Source organism: Eleginops maclovinus, chromosome 11 (genome assembly GCF_036324505.1).
Source record: "Eleginops maclovinus isolate JMC-PN-2008 ecotype Puerto Natales chromosome 11, JC_Emac_rtc_rv5, whole genome shotgun sequence".
Taxonomy (NCBI): Eukaryota; Metazoa; Chordata; class Actinopteri; order Perciformes; family Eleginopidae; genus Eleginops; species Eleginops maclovinus.
The window spans coordinates 17,741,006-17,765,814 of NC_086359.1; the positions used below are offsets into that span (position 1 = coordinate 17,741,006).

Consider the following 24,809-nt stretch of genomic DNA (forward strand, 5'->3'; position numbering starts at 1 on the left):
GTATGACCCTTCGTAAGAAAATGTACATATTACAAGTTTAAAATACAGATAAAAGAGCAACACAGAAGTAGCAAGAATCTGAAAACAACTGCAAAGATACTTGAGAAATATTAATCATCTGCAATCAAAGAATTCTTAGAAAAAAGTATCTCTGTTTGCATAGCAGAGGTAAGAATGAGGCTTTAATTTGTGGTGATTGTCCTCTACATCATTTTTTTTCTAACATTCTTGAAATCAGGGCAGTCATTACAGGATGTCGACATGTCATTAATCAGCCTGAAATATTTCGTGTATGCATCCTGCACACGTAACCCTCATTATGCATGTCCACATTTCGCAATCTCTCCTGACCCTAGCAATGGCAATGTCAGCAACACAACTCCCTGAGAAAATCTTGTAAGGATTTGTTTACTGATAAGGAGAAATTATTGGAATTATGTGGTGCTTATGGACGACAAGGAGATGAACCCAAGAATGTCGAGAAACTGGACAATTTAAGTATGCTTACATGATTTTTACTTGAACATGCATCATTTCTCATTACAACTTAATAACCAGGGACATTTTCCCTTCTGAGAACTTAAACAGTCCGTTTTACAAGCACATGTTCCAGATTATTTCCTAGGTGCTTACCCAGCACAATATGCGCAAACTGGCCAACTTTACCTTGTTCACACACACACACACGAAAACATGCGCACTTATGAGAAAACTCTTTACTAACCTTCATAATCTTCTAACCCATATCTGCCTTTGCATTATGTCTTACACTAATTCCAGCGTTATCAGCAGAAATAAATCGTTTAACCAAGGGGTTGGAGGAAATAGTCCAGGCTTTCAAATCCTATGGAGACATTTGGACCTCACACGATTGTAAAAACAGATGTGTAGCTCAATTTCCATTAAACTTATGAGATAGTATCAGTCAATCAATCATATACAGACACACACACACACACACACACACACACACACACACACACACACACACACACACACACACACACACACACACACACACACACACACACACACACACACACACTGTACACACAATCGTGATGGTCTCACTTTCTTCCTGCCTGGAGTAACCTCAACCATGTTTTTGCGTCCCATGAGGAATGCCTTTTATCATGTGACACGGTGGTGCTGGGGGTTGGTGGGGAAGGGGTCGTCAGACAGCTGTTTCCCATCAGGACTCAGTCAACTGCAGTCATCCAGTTGCAACCCTGCCCAGAGGATCAGAGGGGCGCAGAGCAGCGAGCAGAGTGGAGCTCAAAGAAGTGCGGGGGCCACAATGCCTCCAATTAGAAGGTCATCCCAATTTGTTCTCCCATATCCATGGTGCCCATCAGGTTTCTCAGGCCCGCTTGTTAGGCGTTATGTTCAAATCCATAGCCAGAGGTGAAAGAGTTTGCAGCCATCTGGGAGCCATTATGCCTTTTTCCTCATTGTTTCCTGTCTTTTCACCCCAACCCAGCTCGGCGCAGTTCTGTTCTCTCTCTGTGTTGGCTCAACTCCCTTGGCTTGTTCAGGTTCTAAACCCCCCGCTGTAATTTAAGACTGGGAATGCTTAACAGCAGTCACTCATGCACAGGCCAGGCGTCTATGTTTGCACATGTTGTTCACCACGTCGGGAGCAGAATTTTCCTCAGTTGTATTGAACAAACGATAGTTTAATTTATCATGTACCCCCTTTTTTTTCTTGCTTACAAAAGTCCCATATTACATGTTACAACTCCGTCAGATTTTTATCACATGAAGACAATCAAAGAAATATACATGACATAATAAAACCAACTAACCGGCCATAGTAGAGATGCACAATCAAGTCAGTCCTTTTGTTTTACAAATAGAGTCGATGGAGACAAGTCCCAGTGATGTTATAGAACCAGGAAACATAGTCTAGAAAAACGGAACCCTAGCCGTTAGCACGATGCAATACAATACAGTGCAGTGCAACACCGTCCAATAACTTGTGTTGACATCTCTCTATCCTAAAATGTTCAATCCCCATATCGTAATAAATTCAAGATTGGACAGATTAAACCAGATTTTTTTAAGCTATAGATTATAGTGTCTAGTATAGTCTGTGGAGCCAAAACCAAATAATGCAGATAAAGGCCTAACTTAAACTCTACAAACTGGAATCCTAGTTGATAGCGTTAGGGAATATTTTGCTTAGGTGTTTAACCTTTGACCTATTTCATAATTTTCTCCTTTCTCTGTCTCTATTCCCATGGCATAGTTCTTTGGCCTTCAGGTTTCTGTAATCTCCCTTAAGGAGGGGCAGCTTGGGCGCTTTGTTGATGCCAGTCTATGACCGAGGGTCCATATTTGTTTAGTCTGGCACTGACAAATGTTGATTGTCCATTCGGAACTAATTAAAACCTTGTATTGTAGGAGAGATCTTCAGAATTGGTCGGGCAAACACCGTGTCAACTCGTGGCTGCATCAAATGTCTTGTCAATTCTCCAGTCGTTTACTTCATATTAAACCTTCAGTGTTTGTCATCAAAGTTCCAGCTCTCCCCGTGTCTCTCTGAGTTTCTTCTCCATTGCTTCAGAAGTTTCCATCACAGATAGCACAATGCAGTCCAGTACTATACAGTCCAATACGCTTTATTGTAATGGTAATTTGTTCATCTTTAAAAACGTCAAATAATTCCCTTGGTAGGAGTATACCAGATTTCTTAAAGGTACAGACATGCCATTTAACCCTTTTTTAAATTTCCATGCCTTCAGGATCACCCTTATTGCAGTGGATTTGTTTTGACACATTTACATTTTTAGAATCCCTTGCCTCTCGTCAGAAACGTGCTTCCCTTAATGCTGTTTACGGCTTGAGGCTTTGCAGTGGAGACCTTTCTAACCAGCCCATGGAATGAGCAGCCTGTGGCCACCAGAAATCTCACTCTTCTGTTTTGCTTCATGGAGTGGATGCGGGTTTGCTTTGTCTCCAGTTCGGCTTCTGGCTGGCTCGTGAGCTCTGTTTCTGTGCGCAGCCTACTCGTTGTGGAAAGATGATAAATTGCTGTGGTAGCTTTTCCACTGCCTGCTGGTGGAGCCGTCTGGATCTCACCTTTCAGCGTTGCACTGCAGCAGTGTATCTTCTCGTTTTACTGTCAGCCATTTAGACAAGCAGCTTTCTCTGCAGCTGGTCCCAATAGACCTTGTCCCTTGTTTGAGTTAGGAAGTAATCCCATGATGATTCCTTGTGATATTTTATACAATGCAGCATGATATTGTACATAATATCTATATATTAAAAACTCATCAAATGGAAGGTCTTTCCGAAAGGAGTTGGTATTGTGCTTGAAAAATAATGTGATAGGCAGAGCTAGCAACAGCTCTTTATTATGTTGCTTTCAAATGGAACTTGTAAGGTCATATTTTTGACATGGGAACTCAAGTCCGCAATATGCTGCTGTTGAAGTGGTTAAAGTCACCGTTGCTAGGTGACTGACAATATGCCTTTGTTCCCATTACAAAAGTAGAGATCATTTTGTGTTTTGTGCTTTTTATTTCCAATCTAGAAACTAAGATAGGGTAGGTTACAGAGCAAATGGAAAAAAGAAATAAAGAAAAGCAATTCCCTGGAAAAACGTCCATGAGCATACTGTATGTCATAACTTTTTACCCCAGAGCTTGTGAAAGCTGTGAATACCACACTATCCATCAGTCAAAGAACTTTTCTTGTTGACACAATAAATACAACCTTGAAGGTGCCAATAAAATGAGCAAATATTGTAATATTTCATGGTCGAATCATAGACAAACATCATTGAATTCCACTCTATTAACTGTTCTGCCATGTTTGTTTTCCAGTTTTGCGCGATGACTTCAGACAGAACCCGGTGGACGTTATGGTGGCAGTCGGGGAGCCGGCCGTGCTGGAGTGTCAACCCCCCCGTGGGCACCCTGAACCCACCATCTCCTGGAGGAAAGATGGTTCCAACTTAGATGACAGAGATGAACGCATCACAGTAAGAGAAGCGAGTTACTAATGTTACCAAAACCGTAAGATACAATTAATCACAGGGCTACACACCGTTTGGATGATACTGCATCTATTTGATTTAATGTTTTGGTATTGAGTTTCCCTTTTTGTATCAGTAGAGAACTGATTACCTCTTAATCCAGTCATCATGAAGCAGGGCTGCAGTACTAGATTCTGGACCAGGCATCGAGGCACCTCAAAACCACTTATTTTAAGCACATTTTTCATCCAAACTAAATATGACGACTGTTCTAACTCTGGAAAGACCAACTAAAATAAAAGTTGATGATTCTTTTTTAACTTTTTCTGTCAAGATTGAGTCTTTATTCTGTGAAAGAAAAACTTTGGGGTGTACCATTTTATTTTTCTTGTGCTGCAAACAGATATACACAACTAGATCAGCTATAATGTTTTTTTTGGGGCTGATGGTGACCAAATGTAAAATACTGTATGTGAAACATGTCGCCCAATCCTAGGGTTTTTGCTCAATTTTGCCTCAACTCCCTGAACCAAGCACCAACACAGTTCCAACATTGATTATGTTGGAAAAACACTATTGCTTACTAGGGGCAGATTCAAGTCTCCATACAGACCAAGAACCATCTTTAGGAGGTGCAAATTCGGCTCCTGAGCACTGTGGAGGTGCTCATAAGCAAGGCACCAGTCCCTCTACACTGCTTTGAGCTCTGTAAAGTATAACTGCTCACTGCTCCTAATTTTAGTATATAACTCATTCAAATCCTCCATGTCCATGCATTCCTATTTTCATTATGATATTCACTTGACTCAGACTCTACTGCAACTGGTCTTGAAGTTGACTTTGACTCGGTTGGACTGAACACTTGTTAAGTTAATAATAGATTTTTTTTTCTTCACAGTCTTGAGAAAGACAAATAACCTAATCTGAAACTCATGTCTTCGCTGAGTATCAACAGATAATTGAAAATGTCACAAGAATATCCAACAGAAGATTTATTTGGCACAGAAAAATGAAGAACAGTGAATATAATACTTTGTTTATGCCCGATGGCAACCATAAACAACAAGAGAAAATAACAAGCTGGCACTAGCAAATGTCATCATATGAGCTACAGCATGTTATTAATCTGATGTATTAGGTTGTCATGTGGTGTACAGTACACAGCAGTGATTTCTTTTTCATGTTTCTGTACACACACAAGTGATTAAATACCCAGAGGCATCTGATTGGAGAGGCCAGCAGGAACAGGCTTCTCCTTCCTTTGACTCAATAGCAGCTCATATGATTCAATGTGTGTGTATGATTTGTTTATGTGAATGTGTACACACTCCTATGACTCACAAAAGCAGATTCAAAGCTCATTTTAGTGCGGAGTGACAGGTAGAGTCTCTCTGGGGGACTGTGATGGACAGAGCAGCTAGCTCTGATTTAAGGGATGGATGAGAGCCAGAGGGGGGGGCTCCTCTGAGGGAAATACAAAGGCTGCTTTTTCTTTGTACTTTCTGCGTGCCTGTCTTTGTCCTCCCTAATCATCTTCTCTATATGGAAATATGTCTTTGCTGTGAGAGTTCACTCAAAGACATCACTTACTGTACAAAGAATAAAGAAGTCCAACGCAAGCGGTTCGTGGCTACTGTCCATCCTTTTGAGTGTTTCCCTCGTGACCATCATTTATTTATACCGATACTTGGATAAAGTTGTGAGTTAATTCTTAATAGCGATTTTTAGACTCTCTCACACACACAGCAAAGGTTTGTTGGTTTTAATTTTGAAAAGGGGACTGTAGGTGCCTTAAAAATACATGTAAATGTAATGTAAATCATACCATCACAGCTTCAGAATGTGCCTTCAGGCTACGTGAAGAGGAAAGAAGACACACTCAAAAAGAGCAAAACCGAAAGGCTGACAGAGATGGAGGATGGACAAACCACATTTGGATTTCTTAGAAACGGAGCGGTCAGTCCAGGAAATGAAAAAATAAAAAAGCTCTTGGTCTGCTCTTTAATCAGCTGCTAAAGTTACTAGTGCAGCAGTATTTACAGCAAACACCAACATGTTGCAGAACCTAAGTATAGCATTACTAAATGGCAACGGTTTGAGTTAGATCTTTGCAGTCCTTTAGGAATACTGGCATTATGACGATGCCACAAAAGTTGATAATGCTTAATAAAGAGACAGTCATTACACAGGGTCCATACCCAATGAATCTAAGACACAAATCTCTTTATCCAGGGTTCAGCTGGGTAACCCCAATCACCTGATTGTATTATTGCTATGCTATGCATTTAATGAAAATATTAGTGCTTGCTCACTGAAATGGAAAAACGCGGTTGTCTGAAAGATTAGGAGCAAATAATACATGTATCCAGTGGCATTCAAGTAATTGGAAAGAACGCGTTTATTGTATGTCTACATGTCATAGGGTCCACTATTCTATATGTGCAGCTTTATTAATGTAAATGAGCAGTTCCTGCAATTCTATTATCTTCCATGTGCAAATAAGCGTCACAAACTGAACTATATTATTAATAGGGTTATTGAATTGTCCACAGATAAATTGCACCAACTTCAAGAAAGCACATCTTTCGGGCTCCATGTAATACGCCCACCTATTCTAGGGTTGGGCTGGGGTGATTAGCTATATGGAAGAAGATTAAGGCCTTATTTGATTTCTGAGAATAAAGTCAGAATTAAAAAAAAGAAAAAGTAATTCTGACTTTTCATTTTTCTGACTGAGATTAAACTCTGAGATGAAACTCAGAATCCTGAATTTAGTCTAATATAAATAATATAAAATAACACTTTTGGTAAGATCTCAGATATGGCCCTAATCGTCTTCAGAAAACACAAAACAAATCCAAATATATTTTAAGGAAAAAAAGATAAAGTGAAAAAGATATACATTTAATAGAATGGTTTAATATATTATGGTCCAATTAAACACTGTTTATGTCTTCTGAGAATATGCCTTACTTTCTAGGATTCCAACAATGATTAAATATTGTGTCTATGGCAGCGTAACCACTGTTTGCAATCGTGCACATTTATTTCCAGTCAAGTAGAATCAGACCATTTTGCATAAATCCAAATATAGTCCATTCGATACCAACAGAAATAGCTGATTCTGCATTACCAGTTTTCAACTCCCCCAGTTGCTTCTCATGATCAGTTGTGGTTGGCATTGTGTTTAAAACAGTACATAGAACCAAACCACAGTCTGTTAAATGTTCCTCTACAAACCACATCTTTTGCAACTCATTTAGAATGTCAGCTGTAGTTAGGCTGCTCTTAGTTGTTATTTATTTGCTGAATAATATGAACTGTTTGTGGTGGAAGGTTACCCCGGAGGAGGCTGACTAATGAATAAAATGCTACCGGTCTCTTCCCTGCAGCAGCTATTTAATGATGTATTCTATCTGGTGAGTGGAGAGTGCTCACCAAGCCAGGTGCTCTCTGGCATGACGCTCAATCCCCTGCCTGCTTCACGGGCGCAGCACTGTAGGCAACCTTGCCCTTTGACCTCTGTTAAATAAAAAAAAGAAGAAATAACTATTGCATGCTGCGTGTGTCTCTGAATAGATGGATGCCCATGCTCAGTGCAAGTAGGAGAACAGCTATTTTAAGCCATAATATGGAGGTTGAAAGTTTAATTGAATGGCTAGGGGAATGTTTCAGATGTCTTGGTGCAGGGAATGGCTGCCCTATCTTCACATCGCCGTGTTTACCTGCTATAGTATCATGCCTGCCGACACTGAAAGCACTATAAAGACCTTGTCTGTAGGGGGAGTCTGGCGGAAAGGATATGAAAAAGATTGAAAACAGTATGAGTGCAAATATCTTTGTACAGTGTGTGCCGCTTCTTTGTTGTGTGTGTGTGTGTGTGTGTGTGTGTGTGTGTGTGTGTGTGTGTGTGTGTGTGTGTGTGTGTGTGTGTGTGTGTGTGTGTGTGTGTGTGTGTGTGTGTGTGTGTGTGTGTGTGGGTGGGTGGGTGTGGGTGTGCGTGCGTGCGCGCGTGCATGTGCACGTGCATGTGTGCGCAGATAAGTTTGGGAGAGGCAAAGAAAGCTGACTGAACATCTGAGGAAGGTCTCTACAAAGAGCCAGTGTCTTTGTTCCCAGGGTTCTGTGCTAATGTAGCCCTAGATATGAATTATGTAATTTTGTAATGGGTGACCTTCTGTGCAGCTTGAAAGGCAGTGCAAATATTATTCCTCAGATACAGAGATGCATACAGATGCACACACGTATTACTGAGTGTTGTGCCATCGAGCGCATACACATTTATATTTCAAAATGACATACAGCCAAAGATGTGATTATATTTGGGGATCATTTTAAGTTAACCTTAATTCATCCAAAGAAAAGGGTAGGCAATAGAGAAAACACATTTCGCCAGAGGCCCCTCAATAGATATTATCACAAAACTAAAATAATGGCACAAAATTATTTAGATTTTTGCACTATGATGACATTTTGGGTAAAATATATGTTTGTCCATGCATTTGTAAGTGGGGGATGCGATATTATGTGACAGCTTCTTTTTTTGTTTTGCTTCTTGGTTCTTTAATTCAATGTTTTGCCTTTAAAAAAAAAAAAAAAAAAGTAACATGTTGAGTTATATAGAAGGTAGGGTATTCAAACCATCACATACTCAGTAAAATAAGACAATATATTGGGATTTATTATCTTTTTTTTCAACTTCTAAATATGTCGTTTGTCCACCTATAACCGCGGATAAAATTAAGAGACCACTCCAATTTTGTATTAAATCTTTATCTCGACATGTTTGGCAGCCATTCCAGTGTCTGCTGAATTCCAAAACAGAGAAAAATTCCCAGTAGTTTATAGAATACAATACAAAAAACAACAACATTTAACCTCAAAAGACGTACCTATAAAAAATTAAACAAGACGAACTGATGATGCTGAAGTGGTCTCTTAATTTTTTCCGGGGCTGTATTTTACATCGAATAAGCAACATTTCTTTCTATAATTGACCAACTTCCTGTTACTCTTGCTAACCTTGTAAAAAAAAAAGATTAAATCAGTAACATTTAGAGGCCTGAAAATGGTTCCATATTAGAAAATGTTGATACTTTTGCATGTACTGATACAAAATATGGCTTCAGTCTACTGTATCAATTATTTTCCACTAACCCTTTACTATTACATACATTATAAAAGTGCCAAGCTCCCGTGCACAGTGCACATATAGATGTTTCAGATATTATACACAAAGCATATTTTTTTTATGCTTTCTCCTAGATCCGCAGTGGCAAGCTGATGATCACCAACACCAGGAAGACTGATGCCGGGAAGTACATCTGCGTTGGGACCAACATGGTGGGAGAGAGGGAGAGTGAGATCGCTGAACTCACTGTGCTAGGTAAAATATGATTGCTTTTCACAATGTTGCAGTGTTTCACTTAGTCTGAGTACCCTCTCAGTTTGCCAGTCTGCCATGCAAAGGCTTTTTCACAGGTGGGGGGTATAATAAGCCGTTAATTACATTGATTATGCAGCACTACCATCTGATCTGCCAGCTTTGGAGAGGTTTTCCACCAAGAACGTGCTGAAAATCTACCGCTGCAACACTGAATCGTTGACTTTTATTAAATGCATTATGTCAACAGATGGACAGATTTCTTACTCTACTAGGTACGTTGAAAGCAATAATATCACATTTAAGTACAACAAATATTAGGTTTAACTTGTGTTGACATGATACATTTAATTTAGTTTTGACCTTGATTCAGTTTTTGCAGTGTACCTCCGCTATAACCCCTCAAACCTTTCAGGACAAAAGCTCCACATGCCACCTCCAGCGCCTCTTTTTAACCTCTATTCTCCAGCCCCCCCCCCACACACACACACTTATTTCCTAACATTTCCCATCAGAATAGAGCTCTTATCAATATCAAATGGTTAGATGACCTTGGTTGAGGTTGGGAGAATACAGCCTGGTGTCTCATAGAGCCATTCAAGGCTTTGAGAATACTCTTGCTGAATGCAGAAATGGGTCAAAAAATGTTGTTCGACAGGTTGAGCATAATAAATTACTGTGGAGACCGACGGATTATCACTAGAGAATATTCGGTATGCTTACAAATTCTATTATAATTGCAATATATGTAGATTTTCACAGTTTGCTAGGGTTTTTGTTTTTATTAGAAAACATTTTCTCTGGCTTTGTATGAAAAAATTAAATCGGTTAAAGTCATGGGAGCTGGCAGAGTTGGTACTTAGCTAAAAAACATACAAACAACATAACTAAGAGCCAGTTATACAAACAATATCAATGTTTTCTGTTCCATACCATATAGTCGACTGACTGTTTATTCCAAAGTAAATGTTATTGCTCTGCTATAATTTCCCTGCAACAAGTGCTTGTTATTATAAAACGATAGAAACCCCTAATCGAAACAATATACATTCCATTATTACACCGGGTACAGTAATGTTTAGACAAGGTACAGTAACTGCACAAAGAGGAAGACAAATGAACAACAATTGTATTAAGTTTATCCTAAATTATGTGAGCTGGGTATTTTCTAATGTACATTTCAAGACATTTTAAGATTTTTCTTCAAAATATAACTTGTTTTCTAGCTCACAATCTGTCTCTCCTCTGATCCCTTTGCCCATAAATGATGTTTATTTATATATTACTGAAGCCATATTTGATATATATTTTAGACCCATATTACACCACTGTTATTATGCCAATATGACACCCAAATGACACACATATAACCCTATTTGAATAAATAAAACCAATACTACACCATTATTAGACCGATTTTAAATCCATATTAAAATCTCAGTACACCAATGCTACAGATTGACACAGCCTGAAAAACACATCATTTCAGCCCTAACTAATTAAATAATACAACATGAATTGTTCTGACATCTGGCTGTTGGATGAGAACTACAGTTTATGCTTATTTTAGTCCTTTAGTACATTTTGATGCCAACCCTGAAATGAATCACAATTGTTAATGCAGGACTTTACTTGCTAAAAAATAATTGATTAAATTAACTACTTTTGTTGAAGTAAAGGATATTTTCATCCACCACTGCACTGATATGTGTTCTGCAGAGCGCCCGACCTTCGTGAAGCGACCCAGCAGTGTGGTGGTGTTGGCCGAAGAGAGCGTGGAGTTCCACTGTGTGGTACAAGGAGACCCTGTTCCCACTGTCCGCTGGAGAAAAGACGACTCAGACCTGCCTAAGGGCCGGTAATGCACAAAGGCTCCTCTATATACACATTAATGCACCATGCAAACACTGCGTTCCAACATCTCCATTCATCTCCTGATTGTGTATGTCGCTCCTGCCTCCAGATTTGAAATCCTAGAGGACCATACCTTGATTGTTCGCCAAGTGACCTATTCAGACGAGGGCTCGTACACATGTGTGGTGGAGAACATGGTTGGAAAGTCTGAATCATCCGCCACGCTCACTGTGCACGGTCAGTACAACCCGACCCTCACATGTTATGTCATCTAAATGTAGCAGCACCATCTTCTCTTTTATTCACGGTTCACACACCTTTTTCTCAGATTTCCTTTTCATGGATGAGATATTTGCAACACAGCTGCTTCTAGCCTACCAGGAGAACTAATCCTGCTTTGAAGTGTCACAAATGAGCAGGCAGTGACTTTCAGTTCCCAGTTGTGCTGAAAGAAATGCTGCAACTTTCCAAAACAACAATCATTTTGTGGTTTTGGGTTGAATTGAAGCGAAACATTTCAAATCTATATCTGAAATGCAAAAATAACCTCCGATAATGGAAAAGAAATAATAATTAGTAAACAAAATCACTGCATATTACATTAATGACAGATATACAATTATAGCTGAGGAATATAACTTAAAACAGCAATATTCATGGCTACATTATACTGCAATTTTGCAAAACAATCATAGGTTACATTTTGATAAAATGTTCAAAATGAAGGTCTGCATCTCCTGGTTATATTCCAGTAAATGAAAAAAAATCATGTTGATTTCTTTAGTAAACTGCATATTACACTAATGAATGACCAAATCAAGATAGAATGGATTATTGAGACGGGAGTATACAAGGAGTATGGATGCAGTCATCATAGATCTATTGTATATATTGTCACATGTTACAATGGAATTGATTGAAAAATGACTGCATTTTTGTTAATGAAAGGGTTTTAAGGGTTACATTTACACTATTGTCAGCACATGAACCACATGGCATGAACACAGAAGAACATAATAAAAGACTGAAAAGACTGTTCTAAAGACAGCACAGATGCAGAATTATCTCTGTTTTTCTATTTTTTACCTCCTAGCCAGAGGTTATATAGTACCATTTCTTAAAACAAAAAGAAGCTGAATCAGACACTGCAGCAGTTTGTTTACAACACATTTCATGGTAATGTCCTGAACAAACCGAGAAGAGCATGCAAAGTAAGTGTTTGTGTGACGGCAGGAAATGGATTAATTTGGTCTGAGCGGTCCCGCCACAATGACACCATTCAGTTCATAAATCAGCGACAGGAAAGAGCAAAAAGTCACCTCGCATAGTTGCAATCATACATACAGTATTATATACACCTACACACAGGGCAGTAACACAGTGTGTGACATAGACTGGGACGGCACTAGGACTTAATTAAAGATAAGGGCGGGTTGGATGCATATTGGGAAATGACATGGTTGTAATTGCATCGTCTTCCTCTGCTTCCAAAAACCTGAGAAAACGAGTGTCGGGGGGGTAGTATAACTAATTTTGGAAGTAAATGGATAAGGGAAGGAATAAATGGTATATGAGGAAACAGAGCTATCTAAGAGAATGTGTGTTTTATGGTTAAATTACAAAGAAAAACTCTGGCAGGGCTGATCATAAATATAGTCGTAACCACAAAATCATTTTTACTGACCTAGAACATTTGGTTGGTATTAAACAGCTGCCATTTAAAACAGATGAAGCAGGCCAAGGAGCTTTTAACGTTTTGCACACGTCCCAAGTTTGAAATGAAATGACTTCTCAGCGTTGCACTCGTTTAAATGATCTGTATTTTGGCAGGGTCTGTTAGATAACTTAACTCCTATACATGATGCACATCCTTTCAGACAGGGGTGCTTAAGCAGCTTTTCTGCAAGATCATGTGATTAAATTTTTTTCTGAACCCAAAAATGTTAAGCAATTACCACAGTCTTCCTCCCGCAGCAGTTCCAAAACAAGCTGGTTAGCTAGCCTTTCATTTTGCTGTAAATCTAGTTTACAGATGTCAGGATGCACAGTATAGTTCTCATCTTAAAATGTGTCTTTGTTTGTCCTGTACATTTAGTCGAGCAAATCTTCACAGAGCACCATCAGTTCCCTTCATCCGGACCCAATGCTCGTTACTCTGCCCTCACAGTTTTATGTCCTCGTTAGAGGATTGTATCTTACTTCCAAATGCACGTCAAAGCTGACGGGCTCTGTAACTCAAACCAGCAATTACATGTACTTTTCACACCTCAGAGTCTGCAGGGGCTAATAGGGGCTAAACATCAGGTCTAGTCCTTTGACATCTGTTTTTTGAAGTTTAAGGCGTTATACTTTTTGTTCTAAAAGCATTCTCTCCTTTCATGGTCATTATTTTCAAAGTATTTTTTAAATATGTATGAGCACGGTTGGTTCACTTACACTGTTTATTGATTCCATTTGTGTTTCTCTTGGGATAAAATCATTTATATAAAATACTTGATCATCATTATATTATCCGTCTTTTCTTTTTTCCTTCTACCCCTCCATGTTTGCGTGTTAAAAAAGAAAAATATAAGAAAATGGATGTTGTGAAAACCACTACGAACAGAAATTGAATCGTATCAATCAATATATATATATATATATATATATATATATATAATCATTAATATATATCTTGATAAAAAATATTCTATGTTGTAATTGTACTTAGACCTAAGTTGTTCAATTTTGACTTGCACCCCTATGTTGCTAACTATCTACTTTTTTCCATGTCAATTTCATTGTCTCTTACCGCCAAGCATGTGTTAGTACTGTTGAATGCATCATTGTATTTGCATGTTCAGGTTGGACTCCATTACTCATTACACTGCTTTTTTTTGTTTCTTTTTCCTTGTAGTCAAAACCGGTAAGTTGTCATCCATCCCTCATCCACCACCAGACAGCAACAAGAAATCTTGAGCCCTGTCATTGTCCTTATTCCATCCATCAATAAAGTATGTAATTCATGTTATTTGCGGGTAAATTAAAGGGGCCCTATTATGCTGATTTTCAGGTTCTTTGTTTGTAATTTGCACCTCTACTATTATAATTGTACTTGCTATAATGTTCAAAAAGCTCTTTATTTTTCTCATACTGCCTGTTCTGCAGCACCTGTTTTCACCCTCTGTCTGAAACCAGAGCCTAGTCTGCTCTTATTTGTTAGCTGGCTGGCTCTATTGGGATTGGTCAACTGTTTAGAGATGTCCCGTTCCTTAGCCTAGCATGTACAATGTGTTGGAGTGCTAGCCAATAGCGTGCTAGCGTGAGTGTTACGTAGTGATATATGACGGAAGTGCACAAAGGAGTCCAATAGAGGCGTTTCAGGCAAAGGGCAAGAGTGTGTGGGAGAGAAACTCCCTATGGAGGGAACTTAAGGATTTCAGCCTTTGCACTAAACCTATATAACACTGTACAGGAAAGGGAAAACCTTGAGCATAATAAGGCCTCTTTAAAAGATATTTGCTGTTAAAGGAGGTAAATTATGACTGTTTATTGCTACATACTATATTCCTTTAGCTTTTCATGAATACAATAATTGAATTTTCTAAATCTAAATGATGAAAATATGTCAGACTGCCAGGTAATTAGCGCCTCATTTCCTCTGCAGTGCCACCAGCATTTGCCATACACCCCAGGAACCAGGTGGTTGCAGTGGGCAGGACGGTCACCTTCCATTGCGAGGCCACTGGCAACCCACAGCCCGCTATCTTCTGGCAGAGGGAAGGCAGTGAGGTGAGATCACCCCCCGCCCCCCATCACAATAAAGCTACACAAAGCAAATAAAGCCAATGTGTTTCTAACTCTCTGTTCCCCCTTCCAGAGTCTCCTGTTCTCCAACCATCCGCCGCAGCCCTATAGCCGTCTGTCTGTCTCCCAGATGGGCAGTTTGACCATCACCGATGTTCAGCGCTCTGATGGAGGCTTCTACAGCTGCCAGGCTCTCAACATCGCCGGCAGTGTCATTATCAAAGCACTGCTGGAGGTCACAGACTGTGAGTAAAAGGGAAGGTGTGATGGAGGGCAGACGGGAGGGGGGAGCAATTTTATTTGGCAGATTTTTTGCTTCAATCTTTGTTTTTTTGGCTTCTTTACTGCGGCAGTTTTCCTTTGGTAGGTGTGTGAAGCGTTTAAGGCTTTTTTAACTAAAGATGTGGTAGTTGGGTAATAACTGGGGGGCACAAAACAGTCTGTTTCCGTGGTGATTGTGTGTGAGCACTGTCTGGGCTTGCATATCTTTTCCTGTGAAAATAGAAATTCTTAATTTATAACTGAACAAGTGCAATCTGAAAAAGGTTAGAGGAAATTAAAGATTCAAAGGCTTCACTGTCATTTGCACAATAGCCACTTAGTTGTTGTGGTCTATGAAAAATAAAAAGGTTTCTCCAGCAATTAAAAAAAACTCCACTTAGACATCAAAGGAAACAAAGAAATTCTGAAGTGGTAGCGTATTATTGATGAATGTAACTGACTTATTACAGAATATCTTTATATTTTGTGTTTCAGTTATGTTATTTTGCTCATTTTTAGGTTCATATTTGTATTTTATGCCTCTGCTATTCATGATTCCATTTTTTAATGTTCAAAACCATCTTTATTTTTTTTTCATACTGCATGTGCTGCAGCACCTCTTTTCACCATCTGTCTGAAACCAGAGCCCAGTCTGCTCTGATTGGTTAGCTGGCCGGCGCTGTTGTGATTGGTCATCTGCTTGAGTGTGGTGGAAATGTCCCGCCTTTACCAAATGACGCAAAATACGGAGCACTGGCAAATAACCAAAATAAATACTAATGAAATGAAATGTAATGAAAAATACAAGTAGGAATTATTTTATTCTTTATTTTCTAATATTTCCACAAAGGCTAATCTACTGCAACTATTTGTGAGTTGAGACTGCAAGATTGACTTGTAATATATTTTTAAATTACTTTTATATTAAACCTGGTCTGAGGGACTATCATCAAAATCCCAGGTGATGAAATAACTGTGCTAATTATTTAATGAAAAAAAGTAATTTAAATATGCTTGAAGGCCCATTCCAGTAATTACACACAGCCAGCAAAGCCTGTAAGCTCCCAATTAAAATAAACTGTGAAAATGAATACATGTGTTTGGGTAACAGTGTGCTATGTACATATGGTAAATTAATAAAGGTAATCGCTCCAGGTTTAAACAGACAGTTATTGCTTCTCAGTGCAGCCCTATTAGTTATAAAGCGTGATTCGCCGCTTGTATTAGAGATGTTTTCTGCAGCCGCCTCAGTAGGGAAAAGAGAGGCATCCACTCAGTGAAAAACCTGCTACATGTAATGGAAATAAATAAAGATGGGATCATGTTTTATGTAGTTTTTTTTCCGGCGGTCTCTAGCACTGCACTCTCAGCCTGTTCCTCTCCACTCTACCCTCCCCCGAATTCTCTCCATCCCACCACACTCCTCTCATCCCCATTTGGAGAGGTGCATTTGTATGGAAATAACTGCTCCACATTACCTGCAGCAGTTTTCAAGGCACGTTTTCATCACCTTTTTTTTTCTGCTGATTTTTTTATGTATTTCTCTAGAACCCCTGCCCCCATGCACAGGTTTTTTAAATGTTAGAGAGGCAGAAAGAAAAAGAGCTGTGTTATCTAAGTGGGGTTGTTATTAGTTGGGCTCTGCCGTTGTGATTGGAACCGGCTCCAGCACCTACTGCCGAATGAACGATTAGTTGCTCTCCGCTGGAGGCGAAAAGTTGATTTCTTTTTCCTCCACTGCCTGCACAGCCACATAAACCCATTGTTCCCTCTTTGCCAATTTTCCCTTCAATATCTTTCACATCTTATCTGTCTCTTATTTTTTTTTGGCAGCATTTTCATTTTCTCTACTTTCATCTGTTCCTACTTTTCTTTCTTTCTCTGTCTTCATGGCTTTGATCTTTTGAGAACATCAATTCCCAATTCTGTAATATTATGGGGTTTTTTTGCAAGTTGCTTTTAGTTAATGGTGAGAGTAGAGATGGAGACAGGAGCAGGGTAGGAGATATAGTGCAAAAATAGAGAAACGCACTGAGGACTTTGCAGTTATAAGGCACATGTCATAGCTTAGCTGAGACAACAGAAAATAAGGTAACATGCATGAAGAGGAAATTACAGCATCATGGGATAGAGTTCGGCTGAGAGACCTTGTTTCCTCTGTATTAACCAAACAAAGCCCTTTCCATAACCTTAATTTACCCATACAATGACCACAATGTTTCTGTAACCTCAAACAGATGCTTTTAGTTTCCTGAACATGACCCCAAAAAACCGTAGACACGTTTCAGCTGGAGTGTTTTTATAGGAAAAACATAAAACACATGTTCAATATTTATAGCTGGTGTTTGCAGGGAACACTGTGTGGCATTAAAGAAAGACATTAAAGATAAAGAGCAGTTTGATAGCAGATAAAGTAGGGCTAAGATCATTTTTTAAGCACCTGATATATATAAGCACTTTATATTTGCTAACTTTATTGTTGGCCGATCATCATTATCACATTTTTCATAACTTTGTGCCGATTTTCAGGCTTTCCGTCCATTTGTTCATACTGTACATACATCTGTCCACCAGTCCAATTCCCATGAACATGATACCTCAGGAAGCTCTTCAGGGAATTTGGCACACATTTCCACTTGGACTCGAATGAGATGATGAGATTCTGGTGGGCAAAGGTCAAAGCCTTTACCAAACATGTTTTTGGTAAAGGCAATTCATTTTAAAGCTAATTATGACAATTCCACCCACAAGTCTAATAAGTTAAAATGATAAGGTGATGAAGTTATGCACAGACATTTATGAAAATGGAATTACTAGTTGTATCTCTACCTTCTTAATATGAGTGACTTTATTTCTTTGTTGCATTGTGGGACAATAGTGTGCCAAAACCATACTTGAGTACCAAATTGTGGGCATCTTTCAATATACTTTATTTGGAATGTTAGTTTTATTAAAGTATGCAATAATGCCAACAGGCAGATGTACACATTTTTGAGTTAGATTCAGAGTCACAATACTTTATTCTCCATAAAATGTACATATACTGTAATGGAGATGTGTTTTTGGCATTGGCAAATAAGATAAAATAACAGAGACCATACAAAGTACAACGTAGAATTCATACAGACAAAAAGAGCAACATTTGATCATATAGGGACAAAGTGGCAGTCTTAATAAAAGTGGTTTGTTCTTCCACTGGCTTGGGTCCATTACAATATCAGTTGAATTACAAATAAATAAATAACTATCCATTATAATTGTCTGATGGTGTTGGTGACAGAATGTACTAAGAAGGATCCTTGACAGTGTTAGTCTTTTACTTCTGTATTGTCTTTATTCTTGTTTATTAGCTGGGTCAGACCACCCTCCTCCAGTGATTAGACAGGGCCCACTCAATCAGACCATTGCTGTGGACAGCACAGTGCTCCTGGGCTGCCAAACATCTGACTCTCCACCTCCGACAGTCCACTGGAAGAAGGATGGTTTGGTGATGTCGCCGACAGACTCCCGCATGTCCATTACAGACACAGGATCTCTAGAGATTCGTTACGCTAAGGTAAGAGGAGTAACACGGCATTGTTTTTTAACTGCTACAGCAACTACACTTCTAACCACTGCATCTTTTCTCCTCAGCTTGGAGATACAGGCTTATACACTTGTGTAGCTTCTAGTCCCAACGGAGAAGCCTCCTGGACAGCGTACCTACAGGTGGAGGGTAAGCCACACAAATCGAGACTTAAAGGTCCAGGCGAGTAGTCCTAAAGTAGTGTACTTATATTGATTTGTTGGTTTGCTCTGCGACAGAGTTTGGAGTTTTTGTTCAGTCCAGTGAGCCGTTTGACCCCACCATGATTCCCAGTGCTCCATCCAAACCTGAGGTGACTGACATCAGCCGCACTTCTGTCACTGTGTCATGGAAATCGGACACCAATAATGGCGAAACCCCTACATCTTACCTAATCGAGGCATTCAGGTTGGATAAATGTAGCACACTATTTATGACATCTAACAAGGGAAGCACTTTGACACTCATGTCTACAATGCATTATAAGAACACATATAATGTGAAGCATGTGTAAATAAATACTCATCATGCTTTAATACAATAAACACACAACACATTGTCAAGCTTTATATTAGTTATGAGTTATATTTTCAATTATCAATATACCTAGTAATTCAAAGAGTTATAAACACAATTCCTAGTGCATTATTGAATTATACTGCAAATAACATACCGTTAGCATTATAATTAATTTACTTGCTCTCAAATCAGCCGGGAGGGGTTATTTTTGCAATAATGACCTGCTCACTGTACATTATCCAACTACAAAAGAAAAAACAAAATATTTCGATGCATCATATTGACTTTTAACTTATTTGTTTTGCTTCTCCAAAGACAAATAGTCCACTCACTGTGCTTTGCTGTCACAGATCAGAATTGTAACCATAGCAAAGGTCTATTTACATCATTGGTCTGCTATGAAAGAATAACAGACTGTAGAATGCTGTAATTGACCAATCAGAATCAAGTATTCAACCAGTATGTGTAGAAGATTAGAATGTAAAATAACTATTAGTAACACACATTGATAATTGCAAACAACTATTAGTGAATGACATTTATAAAGTGTTACTACATTACTGATACTTGACCTTGTATAGGTCATCACAAAATGCTTTATAATGTTTTAAAGCATATCTAATATTGCTTTTCACTTTAATACTGTGCTAAAAGCAGATTATAATGTGTTATACTGTAGGTTTGTATTTATAATGCTCAATAGACATGAGAGTCAGAAAGTGTTACATTTACCCGCATATTTGAACTACTTACTACAGTATGTGTAACATCTATGAAGGTTTATGAACCTCTCCTCCCTTATGATATGTGTTCCCCTCACCCTGCAGTTATATGTCGGGCAGCAGATGGGTGACCCTAGCTGAGCATATAAATACACAGACCTTTGTGCTGAGGAACCTGAAGCCTGCAACTGTCTACCTCTTCATGGTCAGAGCGGTGAATGCTTATGGCCTCAGTGACCCCAGCCCAATCTCCGACTCCATCAGAACACAGGGTCAGTTTGAGCTTTTCATTGCTTTATCCTTTCCAATTTCAGTTCGCCTGAATGCATCGTTGTTGCTATTTTACTTCTTCTTTTGCTCTCCATTGTGCCAACAGACAGCACAGCCACCATGCAGGGAGTGGATCACCGTCACATCCAGAGGGAGCTGGGTGACGTGGTTATCCACCTGCACACACCCTCCGTCCTCTCCTCTTCTGCTGTCCGGGTGCAGTGGAAGGTAAGGGGGCAGCGCAGTCAACATGTTTTGCTACATACTCTACGTCTGATTTAGGGTGAATGTGGGAAAGGGTCAAATGTTCAAATACCAGTTAATGTCAACAAAAACTGCATAATATCAAATTATATTAAAGCCAAAGGGTTAGGGTTTTGAAAATAAAACCAGACGGCAGTAGGTGACCTGAGGATAATTTGTCATCATTTTTTTATTTGCCAGATATTTTCTGGAATCGTTTGATCTAAAAACAAATAGCAGAAAATAGCAAAAATGTCTTCAAATGTATTTAATATCTTGTCATTTTTTCATTTTTTCAGATGAGGGAAACAGCATTTTGCATGAAAAAATGATTTTCAATCATTTGCATAATTTTTCATTGCAATGACTTATCAATTCGATGATAGTCAGAAACTTAAGTGTTTCGACCAATTGTTTTATTATGGATTATTATAAAGCACACGTATACTATCTGATATTGTTCTCTTAGACAACATAACGAAGTGTGCTGTCAATGATAAATGAGAAAATACACTTTCTACAAAGATGTAGTAAAACATAGAGATCTGAGGAGCATGAGCTGACAGCGCCTTGGGATAAAGAGAAGAGAAGTGCTAAAATATTTACTTTATTCTAAAATTACAAGCGGATTCTTCGCTAAACATTTATTAGCATAGAATAAACCCCAGTGCACAGAGAAGCAAATTCATCTTTGGTCTTATGCCTTTTTCCAAACACAGGAATGTACTGTATTTGCAGCATTTTTCAAGATTGATGATGTGTGTTTGGATGTGTGTGTGCCTCCACAATAATCTCTTAAAGCATTCTTTGTGCGGTTTCAAAATGGAAAGTGCTTACTCCTCTCCTGGCTTGACTTTAACCAGAGCTATGTTGAGACGGAACTATTAATGACCTCATATTGTGGTTTGCATTGAGGATTCACAGACATGCGGAAATATTCATCTATAGCAACCTGAAGGCAAAAGGGATTAACTAGGTTTAAAAAGGTAATTCCTGCAGGATTTTCCCTTACTGAAGGTAAGGAGCTAACCTTTTACATATTGTTTGAACGAACATGCAGAACAAATTGCATTACAAATACAATACAAATCCAATTGTTTAGTTGGATTTGCAAACAGTACATTCACAATATCACTTTTAAGTGTTTTCAGTTAATTTACTCAAGTACTAAACTTTCCTTACTTACATGTTTTTTTTATTCCCGTATGTTTATTTCCTGCTGCTTTTTACTTCTACTCCACTTCAACTCAGAGGCAAATAATGTTGTTTTATATCCACTATCTGTCAGATATGGTTACTTTAAAGTTTAAGCTTCAGATAAATAAAACAAAATATGATCATCAAATAATTCGATATGTATTATTATAGGTTCGGACAACACTTTATTGATCCCTTAGTGAGAGTCATAAGCTAAGTTATGTTGTTTGTTTATTCATTTTATAGTTTTTAATATTTTATGGTATTTATTCAATTTGTTTTCCTTTGTTTTTTCTGAGAAGGTTATCTGATGAGAGCTCTCGGATAATTATTTATTTTACTTTTTTATTTATGAAATTACGTTACGTTATGATGCTGCATGTGTGCAAAATGTTTTAACAATCCTCCTGCATTAGATTTCTTCTTTTCTGTTTTAATTGGTGTTGTGTGCCATGTAGTTATAGCACTTTGAGTTGCTCAAAGTGTATGAAAAGTGCTATAAAAATAAAGCTTTATTATTATTATTGTTAGTATTATTTCTACAGTGTGGCACCTTTAGCTTAAAGATCTGAGTAACTCTTTCATCTATGCGCATTGTGTGATATTTCTGAAGCTTTATGCTGTTCTATTTTTAATATCTCCACTAGGTCGAGCAGCAGTCCCCGTACATCCAGGGTTACAAGGTCCTGTACAGGGCGTCCGCTGAGCACGGGCAGCCGGAGGGGCAGTGGAGCGTTCTGGAAGTGCACGCCCCCCGGGAGGAGGGGGTGGTGCTCGGTCAGCTGAAGAGAGGGTCCATCTACGAGTTCAAAGTGAGGCCCTTCTTCGATGAGTTCCAGGGAGCTGACAGTGAGGTGAAAGTTGTCCGGACGTTGGAAGAAGGTGACTTGAGAACTTATGCTCTGCAGTGATAAATATACTAGCCATTACTGTAATAACTAAAATCCAGGAGTTCCTGTTGGAAAACTGTTAAAGATGCAGACTCCACCTGAGGTTATGTCTGCATGGTAAACTGTATACTTTATGTTCATAGCCCCGAGCAGAGCACCCCAGGGTGTTACAGTGACAAAGACTGATGCCAATGGGAGCGCCATCCTCGTTGCTTGGAAACCGCCTACGGAACGCGATGATGCTGGAGTCATTCAGGAATACAAGGTTAGAAATGAAAGCCCCCCACCGTTTCCTGTTACTCTGAATAATGTGTAAGAGAGGTGAAAAAATAATGTAAATGGCATCTCTGTGAGGCTCTTGTGTCATCAGACGTGTCCCTCAGGCAATCACCGTCATCTTCTTTCGCCACTTTATCTCGACAGATCTGGTGTCTCGGTAATGAGAGTCGCTATCATGTGAACCAGTCTGTGGACGGCTCCACCTTCTCAGTGCTGATCTCCACTCTCACGCCGGGAATCCGCTACAGCGTAGAAGTAGCAGCAAGCAACGGTGCTGGACCTGGGGTCAAGAGTGATGTCACTTTTTTTCAATTAGGTGAGAAATCTACTGCCCAAGGGACTAACCTAAAAACACTGACAGAATCTCAGGGAGAAAATGCACTCTACAGTGGTCTTGAGAAAAATAGTAAAGCAGCATATTGTGCTTACACTGCTGCTGCTTATCTTCAGTTGTTTAACGAGACTCTTGTAACTTTGCTGCTGCATCAACATTTTTCTACACTTTGGAAATCTCAAGTTATGCTTCCTGTTAGTTTTGGACTTAAGTACTTAAATAAAAATTGAAATACAACTTTACATGTTTATACATAATACTCTGTATTTGAAAATGACCAAGTACATTAGTATCAGCATCAAAATATACTTTAAATAAAAAATACGTAGTAATAAGTAGAATTACTAATCCTGCAAGTGCCCATTTCAAAATAATAAATGTTATAATATACTTTATATAATATATGGATTCTACTTTGATGCAACAATGTGTTCTCTACTTTGGTATTGCAGCTGTTTAAGATGAAGGTTTCTATTTACATTTTATTCACACTTCAAAGTATACTATGGGTAGCTTGTGAACGCCACTTGGCCTCTGTAATGTAGTAGAAGAAGTATAGAAAATTAGGAAATGGAAGTGCATAAACCTCAAAATTTTGTTTAAGTACAATACTTGAGTTTCTGCCCACTGCTGCTTTCTGGTCATCATTATTAAAGTTGATGATGATGTTTTCTGATTTCCTCATCTTCTTCTTCCTGTTAGACTCTGCAGGCCAGATGATGGACATCAGCGAGGATAGAGACACGTTGTCTCAGATCTCCGACGTGGTGAGGCAGCCGGCCTTTATCGCAGGCATTGGCGCCACCTGCTGGTTGGTGCTCATGATCTTCAGTGTGTGGCTCTACCGTCACCGCAAGAAGAGAAGTGGCCTCAGCAGCACATACACCGGCATCCGCAAGGGTGTGTTTTCTTATTTTGTGTGTGTGTGTGTTTGTGTGTGTGTGTGTGTGTGTGTGTGTGTGTGTGTGTGTGTGTGTGTGTGTGTGTGTGTTACAAATACAAACCATTTAGTCCTAAAAAAGAATATCATGTTGCTTTTGTATGTATATCTGAAGGTGGTTATGGTTGTAGAAGGGATCAAGACGAGGCACCACACTGATCATCAGCTTCATCTCAGTGATATTTAGGAATCATTTGGATGATAAGCAGATCACATCAATGGGTGAAAAAGACTCTGGGCTAATCTTCTTTTGACACAAAGAACACATCTGCATTCAGGACTGCGCAGACAGTCAGAGGCTGACCTTTAGTCGCTCATTTGTGGAGTGTCATTTCCTCAACGCAGCACAGTTCTTCAAGGTGTGGGCCTGTCAACCTGCCATTACCATGTCTGCTGCTACAACACCACCACCACTATTTCCCTACTCTGTCTGGGGTTGTCTGTCACCCCCATTAACCTTCACCTGGACACTCATAGGGAGCAGTGAGGCAGCTGGCATGTGGTTATTTAAACGTTTGTTGACAACCACAATGTCCATCACAAGGCAGAGAGTGCGTGCCTAGACACGACAAAAGCTCAGTGTCATT

The 24,809-nt window shown here is 39.1% G+C and overlaps 1 protein-coding gene across 1 annotated transcript in view; it reads left to right on the forward strand.

Moving 5' to 3' along the window:
* The window catches only part of LOC134872649 (roundabout homolog 1-like), a 95,460-nt gene that overhangs the window by 61,293 nt on the left and 9,358 nt on the right, over window positions 1–24,809 (forward strand). Inside the window, exons 3-18 of the mRNA XM_063896033.1 lie at window positions 3,828–3,985; window positions 9,245–9,365; window positions 11,082–11,220; window positions 11,326–11,453; window positions 14,113–14,121; window positions 14,863–14,987; window positions 15,076–15,247; window positions 18,614–18,819; window positions 18,897–18,978; window positions 19,068–19,236; window positions 20,175–20,341; window positions 20,446–20,567; window positions 22,427–22,661; window positions 22,813–22,934; window positions 23,093–23,264; window positions 23,985–24,182. Of these exons, the coding sequence (XP_063752103.1) occupies window positions 3,828–3,985; window positions 9,245–9,365; window positions 11,082–11,220; window positions 11,326–11,453; window positions 14,113–14,121; window positions 14,863–14,987; window positions 15,076–15,247; window positions 18,614–18,819; window positions 18,897–18,978; window positions 19,068–19,236; window positions 20,175–20,341; window positions 20,446–20,567; window positions 22,427–22,661; window positions 22,813–22,934; window positions 23,093–23,264; window positions 23,985–24,182 (2,325 nt within the window). The remainder of the gene's footprint in view (window positions 1–3,827; window positions 3,986–9,244; window positions 9,366–11,081; window positions 11,221–11,325; window positions 11,454–14,112; window positions 14,122–14,862; window positions 14,988–15,075; window positions 15,248–18,613; window positions 18,820–18,896; window positions 18,979–19,067; window positions 19,237–20,174; window positions 20,342–20,445; window positions 20,568–22,426; window positions 22,662–22,812; window positions 22,935–23,092; window positions 23,265–23,984; window positions 24,183–24,809) is intronic.